This window comes from Python bivittatus, unplaced genomic scaffold (assembly GCF_059951505.1).
Source record: "Python bivittatus isolate LINGU-HERP-01145 unplaced genomic scaffold, Pbiv_v1 ctg000120_np1212, whole genome shotgun sequence".
In the NCBI taxonomy this organism is placed as follows: domain Eukaryota; kingdom Metazoa; phylum Chordata; class Lepidosauria; order Squamata; family Pythonidae; genus Python; species Python bivittatus.
Genome location: NW_028277037.1, coordinates 8,477,294 through 8,492,293, shown reverse-complemented (window position 1 = coordinate 8,492,293; position 15,000 = coordinate 8,477,294). Strand labels below are relative to the sequence as shown.

At 37.9% G+C, this 15,000-nt stretch overlaps 1 protein-coding gene across 4 annotated transcripts in view; it reads left to right on the top strand.

The window, feature by feature from the left end:
- The first annotated feature begins 452 nt into the window (after nucleotides 1–452).
- ORC5 (origin recognition complex subunit 5) overlaps nucleotides 453–15,000 on the top strand; it is an 88,209-nt gene continuing 73,661 nt past the window's right edge. For 3 of the 4 annotated variants that reach the window (XM_088134965.1, XM_088134962.1, XM_088134964.1), the window contains exons 1-6: nucleotides 453–719; nucleotides 2,287–2,351; nucleotides 3,104–3,274; nucleotides 4,460–4,552; nucleotides 6,117–6,314; nucleotides 14,331–14,405. In XM_088134965.1, coding sequence (XP_087991091.1) covers nucleotides 3,164–3,274; nucleotides 4,460–4,552; nucleotides 6,117–6,314; nucleotides 14,331–14,405 — 477 coding nt within the window. In that variant the 5' untranslated portion in view covers nucleotides 453–719; nucleotides 2,287–2,351; nucleotides 3,104–3,163. The remainder of the gene's footprint in view (nucleotides 720–2,286; nucleotides 2,352–3,103; nucleotides 3,275–4,459; nucleotides 4,553–6,116; nucleotides 6,315–14,330; nucleotides 14,406–15,000) is intronic. The other variant, XM_088134963.1, reaches the window with a different exon arrangement.

The window sequence follows — 15,000 nt, the reverse complement described above, 5'->3', positions numbered from 1 at the left end:
TATTCTTATCTGGATGAGATATTACTTCAGTTCTCACATGCTTTTTTCCTCTATGTGAGGATCAGAACGGCATTCTCATTTGCAGGGTGACCAATGTAGACAAATTTGCCTTGACGTTCCTTCTCCAGGCACTGCAATTACTGTACTCAGTTCTTGTCACAAATCAGATCGCCCTCTACCCAATGTAAAACCAGGAGAAGCTGAAAAGGTCGAATCCCTGTGCGAGTCAGCCCCTTCAGGGAAGAATCAGCTTCACCTTTCTAAAGCACTTCCTCCTCCCACAGTTCTCCTCAGCAAGAAAGCCGGCCATATCAAGCCGAACCGCGGACGGAGGGCTTTTATAGCCTATCCGTCCTCCCGCCCCCGAGATAAATACGCGCCCTCTATTGGGAGGTCTGCCTGAGCGACGGCGCAGCTGCTCAACCAGCCGCTTCATGACGTAGCCCCTCGCGTTGTGGGGTCTGTTTAGTGTTTCCGTTACTCCCTCTCGCCTTTTCCCGCGCTTTTGGCGGCGTCGCCAGGTAGATCTCAATGCAGCTGAGGGGTCGCGGGAAGCCGCGTGCTCGCCTGCTGATCGCCGGGCAGATTCAACCCCTTTGACCTGGCAGGGCCTCTCGAGTAGAATTGCCTCGGTTTGCGTGACTTGTCAGCCACCTTGTACACAACCGACTCTTTACTGCCCTTCCTTGAAACGAAGCAGCTTAACCCGTCGCCATCTCGTAAGTAGGCAAGGAAGGCTATTGAATGGGCGTCCTCCTCTCACAGCCTTTCTTCCTCCACCCTCCAGATCTCTCGGGGGGGTGGGAGGAAGGCCTGGCTTGTGGCTGCTTGCCCCATCCTAGCCTCGACCCTCTAGAAAGGCCTTGGGGCTGGTGTTTGGGTGTGCCAACGAAAAGTCGGCGTAGGTTTTGTCTTCCCCAGTCTGGTAGCCTCCGGATCTATTGGACTGCTACCATTTCTGTCGTCTCCACTCAGCTACTGTAGCGTCAGGCCTCTACTCTAAAGTAAAAACATGCTCCAGATTAAGCCCCCCCCCCTTTCACTACATCTTCCGTTAGGTTGCATTAAACCCCAGTGGATCTGTGGATCCATATCAAAGAGAGTCTATCCTATATAAATCTCAGTGTCATCCATAGAAACATAATGGCATCTTCTTGTGCAGATTTTAAAGAGGTTAAAACCCTAAAACGGTTCCCCCCACCCCATGGGTTCCTGTGACACTGATTTAAAATGTGAATTTTTACCTGCTATTTTAAATGTATGAAGGTTGTTATGTGTTATGGACCTTTAGTTGAAAGGCTGCTTGTTTTACATTATGATATTATGTTTGACAGTAATGCATTACTGTTTCAGATGTTATTTTATTCTGTGTACTATGTTTAGTTATAAACATATAACACTCTTTTACTAATACTATTCAGTTTTTATCTCTTTCCTCCCTTTATACATCCATTAAGGGGGAAAAACTGGAAGAGCTGTGCTGTGAATTTCAACTGGTAGAAGTAATGATGATAATGGTAATAATAAAAATAATGTATTTGTATGCTGCCTGACTCGCAACAACTCTGGGCGGCTCACAACAATCAAATAAGGAAATTGTAGTAAAAGTAATTTAGTAGTAGGGCCCATCTATCCCCAGTTAGTTGAACATAATTTTCATTGGAAAAAAATGGGCTTAAGTCATAACTAACTTGTCATGTTAATTTCAGTTCCGGTATTCCTCTAAGAGCTTTAGCCATTTAGCTTCTGAATTTGTACAATGCACTGAACTATATACCAGCTTTAGATCTTAAGCTTGCATAACACATCAGTCTAAAATATGACTTAGTAAGTTTGATTATCTTGAAGCCAGTGATAGTTTTCTTTCTTCCCTCCATCATCCATAATTTAAAATGAGCAATCATTGAAGTGATCACTTCATTTTTAATAAAATGTCAAGACAGCTGCCCTACATGTAACATCTGTTAATTGCTGTGTTAAGAAAATTAATGTAATTTTATATTTTATATGCATCAGATGTTTCTTTATTTTCATCTTTGTTGCCATTATCTATATCCCTACAAAAAAATCAAAGGAAAGTATTTTATGTGTAATACAAGCAATTAAATACGTATAAAATAAGATACATGACAGGCTAGAATAGAATAAAATTCTCAATTTATACAGGACAAAGAAATGATACTATATTGCTAATAATAGCAGTATTAAATAGCATGGAAGAATTAATAAATTGCTGAATGTATCCAAACATTTATTTATTTATTTATTTATTTATTTATTTATCAGATTGTATGCTGCCTTAATCACAGAGTGAATCTAGACTGTTTACAGAACAGGATTAAAACATCAAGGTAAAAACATGCCTTGACTATATAATCTTCAATACACTAATAATCACCATCATCACTATCTATAGTGAAAAATAAATTGAGTACATTACTTTTTAACAATAACAAAAAAATTACATCTAAGAATTTTTTGCCTTAAATTTTCCACCTGGTTTCTTCTTGAAGGAATTATATGCTTTTAAGTACCCAGAGTACTCAGTTGCAGTAATACATTTTAGGCTAGCATATCTTTCTAATCTGTCTGTTGGATTATGGTGAATGTGTTATGCAAATTCTGAAATTTGAATCAAGTATGGCTCACATAACTGGGTGAGCATATCTTGTGAACATAGCCTTTGTTGCATAACATATTTAAAGTGTACCAATTGCAGTATTACAGCCTACTTGTCCTTTTTGTCCTTTTGTACAATTCAGTTGTACAAAAACTTTAAATTTCTATTAGTGTGTTAGATTACTTATTTTATGTACACTTGTACAAATGTATTTTTCTGGAGTTTCATTGTTGTGATACACATGTTGAGGTCAGAAAATCTTGGTGAGCTGTTGTTCCAATTTGTCTGAGCCTGGGCTAATCTTATATTTGTGTAATGACCATCCTTCTCAAATATTGGGCTACACATGGACACTTAATATAGCTGTAATACTTTGTTATTTTTAATAAAACTGGTTGTAATGTGATTGAAAATATGTCACTCCATACATAGCCAATATGTTCCCATGGGAAGTCTTAAAATAACTATGGATTCATTTTTCAGGTATTCCTTCGTCCCTGAAGCTGCTTATTGAGAGAGTTAGCCACAGAAACAGAAGTTAAAATGACTTCCTTCAAATACCCAGAGTATCCAGAAGCAAAATTGCTTCAGTTGGAAAGCATGGTACCCTGTCGAGAAGCTCAAGTGTCCAGCTTGTTGTCAGTATTTGGAGAGGTAGTACCTTTTTATATATATCCTTTCTCTGATAAGATGCTGGGTCTTGTTTTTTGACTGAAGATTGCTTTGAAGCATCATGTTTCTTACTATAAAGAAAGGGTGATTTTTAAGGTGCACTTCAACTCCCCACAACTGGCAGTAGTATATGTATTGAGATGGAAAACTTCAGTTTAAACCTTCATTTTGCAGGAAGCTCTCGCATAATTCAAGAGATTATTATGATTTTTTAAGGATTATTATGAATATTCAGTGAACTGATGCCATGCATCTCTTACTTAGCTCTTTACAGGAACTGCTGTTGTGTTATCTGTACAATATCAGCTTCATTTTTCTGCTCCTAACTATCAAAAGAGTTGACAAGAAACTGACTTAATTCTTACTGCAGTTAAAATTTAAGATTTATTATTTAATACATAATAATTATTTTATTCCCCAAATAATTACATATGCATGAGGTAGAAGGTGAGGTCTCTTTCTGTTTGCTCACAACAGTGTGTAGGAGGTGAAAGACAGTGCTGTTGAAAAGATGGATTTGAAGATGGCACATTGAAGATGCGGCTTGGGAAGATCCGCTTGCCTGCTGAATTTTAACTATTTGTGATGTTAAAATTCAGGGCTCCTCTTTTCTTTCCTTCCTTATCAAGGTCCTTTTTTGCCTCATTACCATCCAATTTTGTTCCACTTATTCTCTCTCTTTTTTTGCTGTTTCTGCTGGAAGGAGATAGGGAAGCAAGTATAGGAATTTGCATCTTTCTGTATGCGAGAGTAGTTTATGTATGTTTGTGAGAGAGAATGATTGATGCATGCATTTGGGAAATCAATTTTATAAATGGACTATCTTATTTTACGCAAAAGAAGTCGTAATCAGTAATTAGTAATTTTTTTCCTGGGCTTGCCTTATTTTGATTGTATGGATAGTGTAATGTTTGGGGAGTTTCAGTGCTAGCTTCAGACCGTTAATGTTTTTGAATCTGACTCCTTAGTATTTGATGCAGTAGGAATAGTTTGCCCTGATAAAAGGTAGTTGCTGCATTTTTAAGTAAGATCCATCATTCTTCAGCTAACATAGTAAAAAAAAAACCTTAATGGGTCAAAGTCCTAAAACCATTTAAACAAAGGGCAGGGTATGCTTATGGGAAAAAAAACACCTAACTATATATGTGTGTATATATTATTTCCTAGCGTCAGCACTTTAGCTTTCCAGCCCTCTTCATATATGGACACACATCCAGTGGAAAGACTTACGTGATGCAGACTCTTCTAAAAACCCTGGAGGTAAGAATGATTCACTATATCAGTTTTTGTTTTAAAAAAAGGGTTTTGAAACAATTGTGTTATTTTTTGTTCTTTTAAGTAGTGGGTTCACATTTGATATAGAGAAACACTGTAACATTCACTGTGGGAGACCTATTCAGTGGGATTGTCCTGAAACATTTTGGCAGGCTGTGGCCAATGCATAGAATAATCCAGAAAGTCAAAGTTCTATTTATTTCTGTTTGGGTGTAGGTGAGTAGGCCAGATTGGCAGCAAATTAACATTTTTCTGCAGCACCCTTTAGCCTAGTGCCAGTAATTGTGAATTATGACCCATGTATGCTAAAAATGTATGCTTCTTTGAAATTATAAAGAAAGGAACAGTTGTATTTAGAATAAGGTAAGCCAAATAAATTGTATTTATTTTTTGCATCTTACCAATAGGCTCATAGATGATGTTTCTGATTTTTGTCGCAGCCTAGTCTGAGTTCCCACCTTGGGGTTTCTCATATGCATTGATGCTGTGTCATATTTTCCCTAGCTCTCCCAGACCTTATTTATAATGGTGGTTGAATGTGATCAATTTGTTGTATCTTTACTAGCAATCTTTTCAGCTTGTCTTTTTGGACATAACAGCCTTACATGTTGCAATCAGTTTAAATCATTATGTTGAATGGGTGGTTTTTAAAATACATATAGCAGTCCCAATCAGTAAGTACTTAGCAATGGAATAAATTTTCAATAATCAAATAAATTTGATTGTTGTACACTGCCCAGAGTTGCTTTTTGTGAGATAGGTGGCAATATAAATCTGATAAATAAAATACATTTAAAAGCAGGTTAATGATATGTACTCAAAAGTAAGACTTGTTAATTTTAATGGATTAAAATTTAAGTGTATATACTTGTGGATAAGCTGAGAATTTTAGGCTCCAAAATACACCCAAAAAATTGCAGACCAGAGCTCAAATTTTTTTAAAGCCTGTCATGGCCTTAAAATTGCATGGTTTTATAAATGATGAGGTAACAATTTGCAGTTTCCCACCTGTCGCTGTGGTTTAAAATTCAAGTGTTGGCTTATCCGCAGATGAAACATTTCTGTGGTATTTTGGTTGAAATTTCTAGGGTCGGCTTATCTGCAGATGGGCTTATCCGTGATTATATATGATACTCTCAGGATAGCACCGCTTTCCAGGCTTAACTTCTGATCCTGGTTATTTATCTAGTCATTTTTGCAAAGCAGCTGTAATTACTGAGTTACATATCTTTGAGTCTTAGATATTGCTTTGTAAATAAACTTGTAGTCTTTTTACTTTGCAAATGATCCAAGTTATTTAAAGATTAATTGTAGATGAATTGATTTTTAGGTCTCAATAGAGGCAAATATGTGTAGCTCGGGTTTGAACTGTGGAGTCCTTGGGGTTCTCTGAGCTTGGTTCTTGTCTTGCAAATGTTTCATTACCTGACTAGGTAACATCTTCAGTGTTAAAATGGGATGGGGTTTGCTCTCTATTTTTTTTAGGTCCGCTATGGAGATCCTTGTAATAACATAGAGATAAACCTATATCCTTTCTCTTTCTTTTCAGCTTCCTCATGTATTTGTCAATTGTGCTGAATGTTTTACTTCAAGATTACTTCTAGAAGAAATATTGAGACAGTTACAGTGCCTTTCCATCAAAGAAGAAGATCCTTCATTTGTATCCTGTGACACATTCAATGATTTCATACGTTTATTTAAAAAGGCAACCTTAACACCTGATCTGCAGAATCAGACGATATATGTTGTAAGTATGTAAGACTGTCTGTGTTGTTGGTATTCAACATGAGTTAAGGACTTTTCTTTATATTTTGTGGGAGTTTTTGTAACTTTGCTATGAGGCAAGAGGGTCAGCTGCATTAATCTAAATAAATAAATAAACAATAAATGGTAGACCAGGAAATGGAGGCATTGTCACCAGGGCATCTATTCCAATAGTGATGAAAAATAGGAGTGCTGGTATTAACAGATCAGGTTATTGCAGAGGAAGAGTATTTAAGAATTTGATAGCTATCTTTTTTTCCAGATGCCCTATTAACAGAAATCCCAGCAAGTAGTTTCAACTCCCCATAGAACTTAGCCTTGCTCCTTTTCAGTGCCAGGTCAGCAAGGAATAACACTGAAAGCATTTGATGAGAGAATTGACCTGGCTTGTGTAACAGATTTCATCAGATGGCTAAATATAGACCTAGCTACTGCCAGTTGCTAATGGAGCAGACTGGAACAATGGATGAGGAGGAGCTGTAGCTGTGATCCCTAAGAATGGCATCACTCTTGCCAGAGCTCTGGTCAGAGACCAGCTATATACAGTAACTAGCTGGATTAGGAAAAATACATTGAAACTATATGCTGATAAGTATTGGAGGGCGCTGTTTTAGGATTATGATAGTGATGCCTCTTCTAGATGGGTTTACATTCTCCTAGAAATGGTAAATGGTTAGTAAGCAGTACAGGAACGATTCAAGATGCTCATGTCTTTATGATCCCTCAGGTGGAATTCCTGGCCCGAAGTACTTTTTATTTGCTTTGGCTTATATGCTACCTGTGTTCTTTTCTTGATAACAAAGACCTAAATATGTGGTAGACTAGACAATCCTGTGACCCATTAGATCATCCTTTGAGAGAAAGGTAGTGCAATCTGATGTGACCAGAGACCATTTTTTTTTTTTACCCCGGTGCTGGATGGTGATCATCTAAGAAGAGTACAATATATATCATAAATAGAAAAATAATTGTAGGGGCAAAAAAACTTCAATAATAAGTCAATATTTACTTACCTAAACAGATTAAAAGACTTCATTATAAACTGCTGAGTAAAACTGAAAAGGAAATATTGCATGGAAAAACTGAGGTGAATTTTATGGATCTTGTAATTCTTCACACACACCCTGCTTTTTTTCCTTTGATTCTAGCTTTTCAGCAAACTAAAAGCAAATTGTCTATTCTGAAGTCTAGCAAAGCAGTATTATATAAAAAAAACTTAGCAACTCTAATGTTGTGTTAGGTACCGACATTTTGAATTAAAAGACTTACATGCAATGTTACATGGCCCATACTCTTGATCTTTATAGTATTTATTTCCAATAAAAATAAGATTAAATTGAACTGTTCAGAAGTCAAACATACACTTGGCAATCCAGTAATTCAGATGGCATTTCCAATTAAATGGATAGGGAAGACCTCAGTGTGAGATTCTATAAAAATATTTTCAGTCAGAGTCAGCAAATCAAGTAGATAGCTAATACCTTAGAGGACAAAATTAAATTAAAAATAGTCTTGATAGATTAGAGAAGTGGGCTGAAAGTAACAGAATAAAAGAAACCACATTTTAACAGAGACAAGTACAGTGTTCTTCACTGAGAAAACAAAAAACAGATCTACAGCTATATGATAAGAGGTACATGGCTTTGTAATAGTACTTGTGAAAAAGAACTTGGAATAGTTGTAATCTAATCTAAATATATGTCAGCAGTTTGATGTAGCTGTAAAAAAAGCAAATGCAACTTTAGGCTCTATCAATGTAACTGTAATTTTCACATCTCCTGAAGGAATTGTTCCACCTTTCTACTTTAGTGAGACCACTCTCTCATACTGGATTTTGGGGTACCACACTTTAAGAAGGATTCAAAGAAATAAGAACATACTCAGAAAAAAGCCAGTGCAGATTACTGGGGATTACAAATTAAGGCCTGTGAAGATAAATTAAACAAGCTAGCTTTGTCTAGCCTTATGAAAAGATGTCTATTTAGGGACTTTTTAAATACATGAAAGGATGTTATTTAGAAGATGGTCAAAACTTGTTCTCTCTCATTCCAGAGTGCAGGATACAGAATAATGGATTTAAATTATAGGAAGGCAGATTCCAGTTGAATATTAGGACAAAACCCTCTCTAACAGTAAGAGCAGTGGAACCAGTTATGTGGAAGGGTGGTGGGTTCCATTCATTGGAGGTGCTCAAGCAGAGACTAGATAGCCATCAGTCTGGGATGCTTTAATTTGAATTCCTGCATGCAGTTGGAGTTTGGAGTCAATATCCTAAATGGCTTTTTCCAGTGATTTTGTGATTTTGTCATGCAACTTAACAGGTTTAGATCTACCTTAAGGAGGCAAATTGTCAATAATTTGGTATATTATGCTTTTCCTTGCCAGCGTTTTCTGCCTTAATAAAACTTGCCTTAATAAAACTCTGGCTGAATTGAAACAGGATTTGGACTTAGATATTCATATTGAAAGAACCAGTGTTTCCCATATTCTTGGATGGTTCCTAGATATTTATTATTTTACATATTCCCCACAGAAAATTCTATCTTGGCACAAACTGGGGTGCTACCCATTAGGACAAAAATTGGAAGATATATTAAACTCCCATATGAAAGCTGCACTTGTTTCTGCTCAGATATGCAAATTAACTTCATGATGTGTGCTATTAAAATGTATTTTACAATATATACCCAGTAGCAATCAGTAATTTTAATTACACCTGCGATTATAAGGTTAATGTTCTCCTTTTATGTGATCAATTGGCAGAAATCATCTGGAACCTATTCCTCATTATTAATTATCTCAGGATTTGATATAATTTTTCTGTTTTTATTTACTGCACTTATTGTATTTTCTTTTTACTTATGACTGGTCTTGGACTGTAATTAAATCAAATAAATAAAATGAGTGTATGGACACTCAGGTTGGGAATTTTGTGACGCACTTCCTTAAATAACAAGCTACTGCCCGTTATGGTTACTTATAGCTATTTAGGGTATAAATAGAAAACTTGGTTTTTCCCTTCCTTCCAGTGAACTTGCTTCAGATACCTGGTTTCTTCCTGCTTGCATGATATTGCTACCCACCAGCTCATCTTTCAGCTGATTGGCAGGCTGCCCAAATGGTATTCTGTTTGTATTTTGGTTTGATATCATTAAGAAGTTACAGGTAGTCCTTGAGTTATGACCACTTGTTCAGTGACAGTTCAAAGTTATGATGACATTGCACTAGTGGTACTTATGACCAGTCCTTGAAGTTCTGGCCATATCAGCACCCCCCCTGCAGTCATGTGATCATGATTTAGGCACTTGGCAACCGGCTCACATGATGGTTGCAGCGTTCTGCAGTCATGGGATCACCATTTGTGACCTTCCCTGCCGGCTTCCCACAAGCAAAGTCAATGGGGAAGCCAGCAGGGAAGGTTGTACATCACTCCTGTAAGTTGTTCCTGCTGCCTTTTCTCCTGAGGAGCCCTAGTACAAGATCTCCTCCAGTGTTGGTTCTCTTTGATTTCTCAGTTGCTTTTGATATCATCAGCTATGGTATTCTTCTGGACTGCTTCTGTAGTATTGGAGTGGGGGGAACTGTTTTGAAGTGATTCTTTTCTCTGAGGGTTAGCTTCAGTCGGGGGGGTAGGGGGGTGGGAGAGGACAGACCTGCCCAGACACTTCTATTTTCTCAAAGCTCTCTATTCTCCACTTCTTTTAAACACTGAAATGAAACTGCTAGGGGAGGCCACTCAGCAGCACAGAGTCCAGAATCATTAGTATGCTGATCATACCCAGCTATACATCTCAGTCCTGGACCAACAGGTGATGTGGTAGAAGTGCTAACCCAGTACCCACAGGCTGCCAGGGTCTGGATGGGGAGAAAGATTCAGACTTAATGCTCCCAGATGGAGTGATTTTGGGGGCCCAGTAACTCCAGGGAAATAACTATCTTTACTCTGAATGGAGTCCCCTGTTCAGAAATGGTTTGCAATTTGAGATTCTTCTTGGACTCACAGTTCCTGCCTGATAAACAGGTAGCAGCTGTGGCCAGGAGGGCTTTAGCAGTTACATCTTGTACTGGAATTGCTGCCATTCCAAGATGGGAGGCCCTGCTCTCAGTCACTCATGCCTTAGTCAATTTCCATTTGGATGTGCTCTACATGGGGTTGCCTTTGGAAAGCATTTGGAAGTATTAGCTGGTACAGAGTGTGCCAACCGTGTCCAGTGATGGATGTATCCTGATATTCTTGGGTGACCCCACTGCTTTGGGAGCTACATTGGTTGCTAGTTGTTTTCTGGGTGTAATTCAAGATGTTGGTTGTCATAATTAAGGCCCTACATGGCTCTAGACCAGATTATCTGAGGGACTTCCTTCTCTTGTATTCGTGTATCCATCCAACCAGTTTGAATAATCAGTTGTTGCCAGATCTAGTCTGTACAAGGTTGTCATCTAGTAGGACCTTGGAAGCGAGCATTTTTGCTGGTCTCATACTTTGGAATTCCCTCCCCTTTCTGTTATTTGCCTCCTGAGTTTTAGGACAGCAGTTAAGACCCGCTTGTTCCATCTGACACAAGAAAAGGCATGAATAACAATTAGAATGTGGTGGGCACGTAACTTTGTATTTTTTCTGTGTGTTACTTTGATGTTGTTGGTTTTGTTCATATTATGGAAGGATTTCTTAATTATTTTTGAGGCAGTTGCTTTTTATTTTATGTTGTTTTTGATTGTTAGCCACTCAGAGCCTAATGGGTAACATACTAAGTAAATAAATAAATAATACATAAATAAATTAATAAAAGACTTCAGATTACTGGAATAGACCCACCAGTTCTTCTATTCAGCAAATCATGATGGAGAAAACTGTGACTTAATGTAATGTGTACACTAACCTGAGAACAGCAGGTTAATTTACAGTAATAACAATCCTATTGCGAGTGTCGGGAACCCAGCAGTAGAACTAGGTACAGTGATACCTCGGGATACGAACGCCTCTGCTTGCGAATTTTTCGGGTTACGACCAGCTCTGGCCCCAAAATTTTACCTCGGTTTGCGAACTCCGCCTCGGGGTACGAGCCATTTTCCGCCCGTGCCACGTGGTCCGCGGTCATTTTCTGCCCGTGCCACGTGGTCCGCGGCCATTTTTCCGCCCGTGCCACGTGGTCCGCGGCTGTTTTTCTGGCCCTGCTGCGTGGTCCGCGGCCGTTTTCGCGCCGCACCAGGCTGTTTTCGCGCCGGGCCGGGCCGTTTTCGCGCCGGGCCGGGCCGTTTTCGCGCCGGGCCGCGCCGGGCCGGGCCGTTTTCGCGCCGCGCCGGGCCGTTTTCATGCCGCGCCGCGCTGCACCCGGCCATTTTCGCGCCGCACCACGCCGCGCCTGGCCGCTTTCCGTGTGGTCCGTGGACGCCAGAACGGATTAAAGGTAATTACATTGAACCTTATGGGAAATTGCCTCGGGTTGCGACCAAATTCGGGCGGAGGGTGGAACGGATTAACCGGATTTACATTGAACCCTATGGGGAAATTTGCCTCGGGGTGCGACCAAATTCAGAGGGCGGAACGGATTAACCGGATTTACATTGAACCCTATGGGGAAATTTCCTTCAGGTTACGACCAACTCGGGATACGCCCAGAGTCACGGAACGGATTAAGTTCGTATCCCGAGGTACCACTGTACTTGATTGTGGAACCTGATTGTTTGGATTTTAGTTTATAGCTAGTACATTAGGGTCTTGATTTAGAAAACCAGCATTGCAGCATGACACATTAATGATTGTACCCATATGCATTGATCATATATGTTCAAAATCCCCCCAAATCCCCAGCTCCAATCCCCAGGTCAGTAATTCCATGTATGGCATGCCAAGGAGGCTTTGGGCAGATTATATAATGTCACTGGAGTGTACTGTTAAAAAAAAAGAAGAAACAATTAGATGTCCTCAAGCCCTTTAAGTTATTTAACATTGTTTCAGTCTGGACTTGTCTAATTTATATCCTTCAGAATGAATGTATATCCCATAATATTAGTACAAGTGGCTTTTAAGCCTCATCAGTGACAATACACAGCCATTATGATGTGTATGACCTTTTGAGAAGTTTATTTTGGAGGTATAGGTGCAGTCATAGGTGAAGTGAAAAGTAGTGACAATATCAGATGTTAGAAGATGCAACTATGTTCAGATTTATAGAGAAGGCCCCATTTATGCTCCTTACTAGGAATATAGGAATGACTTTTCTGTGACAAGGTTCCATCCTGCTGCTGAAAATAAAGTTCAGATGGATGGCTCTTAGTGTATGAATATTTTGTCCTGGAAATATGCATACGATTATTACCCAGCTGTGAAGAATGAGCCATGCAGTTGGCTCACCTCAATTGTTTTGTATCTAACTGTAGAGAGAATATTGCTGCACTAAGGGGACTCCCATGCTGCTAGTAAAATGTAATTAGATCTAACATGAAAACTAAAAAGAATGCTTACCTAAAATACAGGGTTCCTTTCTCTTACACATTGGGCACTATTATTCGGAGGACCTCACTTTTTATTTATGGAAAAATGTTCTTGGTACAGAAATTGAAGCTCCGAAAAGTGAAAATGTGTTGTGAGATTTTACTGATCTGTTCCAGGATGGAAACCATGAATAAAACTGGTTTTGAGAGAGGTTGTTTAGTTTATATTAATAACAGTTTTGATCATTTTCATATCCGAACTTACTTGAAAATAGATGATAAAGAGCATTAAATTGGTGATCATTTGCATTGGGTAAATTGTTAATAAATCAGAAGAATTAACAATAAATTAGAACTTTCCACTCTGCTGCGCATGAAAACAGGCATGAATGTGGGCAGAATCAATTTATGTGAATTAACCTGTATTGTATGGATTTATTATGGGGTGATTTAAATGAAGATTGATGATAGTACCTGTATTTTGATAGCACAAGTTGGCAAAACTAATTAATTCTGTTTTGTTTCATTGGTAAATAATGTAACATATTTCAGCCTCAGTTAATTCAGGGAAAATGAAGATAAATGGATGATCTCTTTCAGTGATTTCTAAATGGTTCTCTTAATTCAGGCACAGGTATGGAACAATCATGATTAATCATGAGGCTCAAAATGACTCATTCTCCCCAGTGATTGATGGTGTCAATAAAACTTTGTTTATGCCTACGTTGAGAACAGTGTGTCCTTCGTGTTTTTCCTGATGTGTGTTTCAGATTGTAATTTGCAATTAGATAAGTACTGATATATAAGTACTAATGTAACCTAATGGGAGAAGCCCCAGAAACTCATAGGATTTCTGCCCCACATCTGGCGCTTTCATAGAACCATCATATGATATTAGTTAAGCCATTTAGTTATATTGCTTCTTCTCTCTCCAGCTTTGCTGTTAAAACTGAGGTAATAATCTTTACTTACTTTACTGAGACAGTGTATTGACAGAGTGCTATAGAAATAGAGTCTGAGCAGCAGTTGGGATTGCACTCTGGGATCCTAAGACTTTCTGTCTTAAGCAAGTGCACTTTGGAAGGTCGAGTCCAAAGTTCTACGTAGCCCAGCCCCACCAGAAATAAAATATAGATACATTTCTTTCCCTTTCTTTTTAAGAAACTTAATACTTTAAAAACTGAACAGTCAATTGGAATAATTTCTATGTTCAGAAGTAATAGAACCTATTTCAGTATAGGAATTTAGTAGCTATTAGAAGAAAGTTAGGCTTTGTATTAATCAATTCTCACCTTCAGATTTATTTTTTTAAAGCAAAATATAATCTAACATTTGTAGAAAATAGAAATATTTTAGTTGCTGTTAGGGTGACTGAATCAATGAACTGGAATACTTGGACTTTTCAATCAATTTTGCCTGCTTGAGGAAAAAAAACAAAATATATTTTCCTTAGGAAAACTTGAGATATTCTTAGAGAAAGTTTGTGTTGGTAAATATACTTCTAATAGTAGAAACAGAACCTTCAAATTATTATTGTTGTGTAACAAAAATCTTTTTTTGATTAAAGGTTTTGGATAATGCAGAACAGCTGCGTGAGCTGGAAGGAAATATTCTGCCAGGTTTTCTGAGACTACAAGAATTGGTAAGAGAATTGGCCAAATTTCATTCATTATTTAAGAATTAAATCTCCAGTATGCCCTGACTGATTTAATGAGTATATTTCTAAAATTGAAAGTGACAGGTCTAGCAGATCGGACAGTAAATTTTATAAAATTATTTTTGGTGAGTTTTTAATTTATAGGACAATTTTAATGTGAAACAGCTTTTATACTAGCAAATTTGGTCAATTGTGTGTCTTTGAGTTTGATTAGTATTGTTTATTTTATTAACACATCTTTTTGTGTTGCCATTTATGATGGATCAACAATTTGAAAAGTTACATGACTAAATTTATAGGATACTGTATTGTTTTCTTACCCACAGTAGCTGAGTGAACCAGCATTTTTTTTTAAGTTGTTTTGGTTAATTCACAGCTTTATGTCCCATAATAAATGTTGCTCTCAAGATAGATATAAATTTTGAAAAAAAGGGAAAGTGAGAGAGAGAAGAATAAATGGCTCAGGAGGTTATTTTCTTATTAAAACTTGACATTTTTTTTGTAATTTTATTTTTCATGCTGCTGCAGTTCATCTTGATGCAGAAGTTACTTTGTTTGCATTTATGAACATTGAAGGATC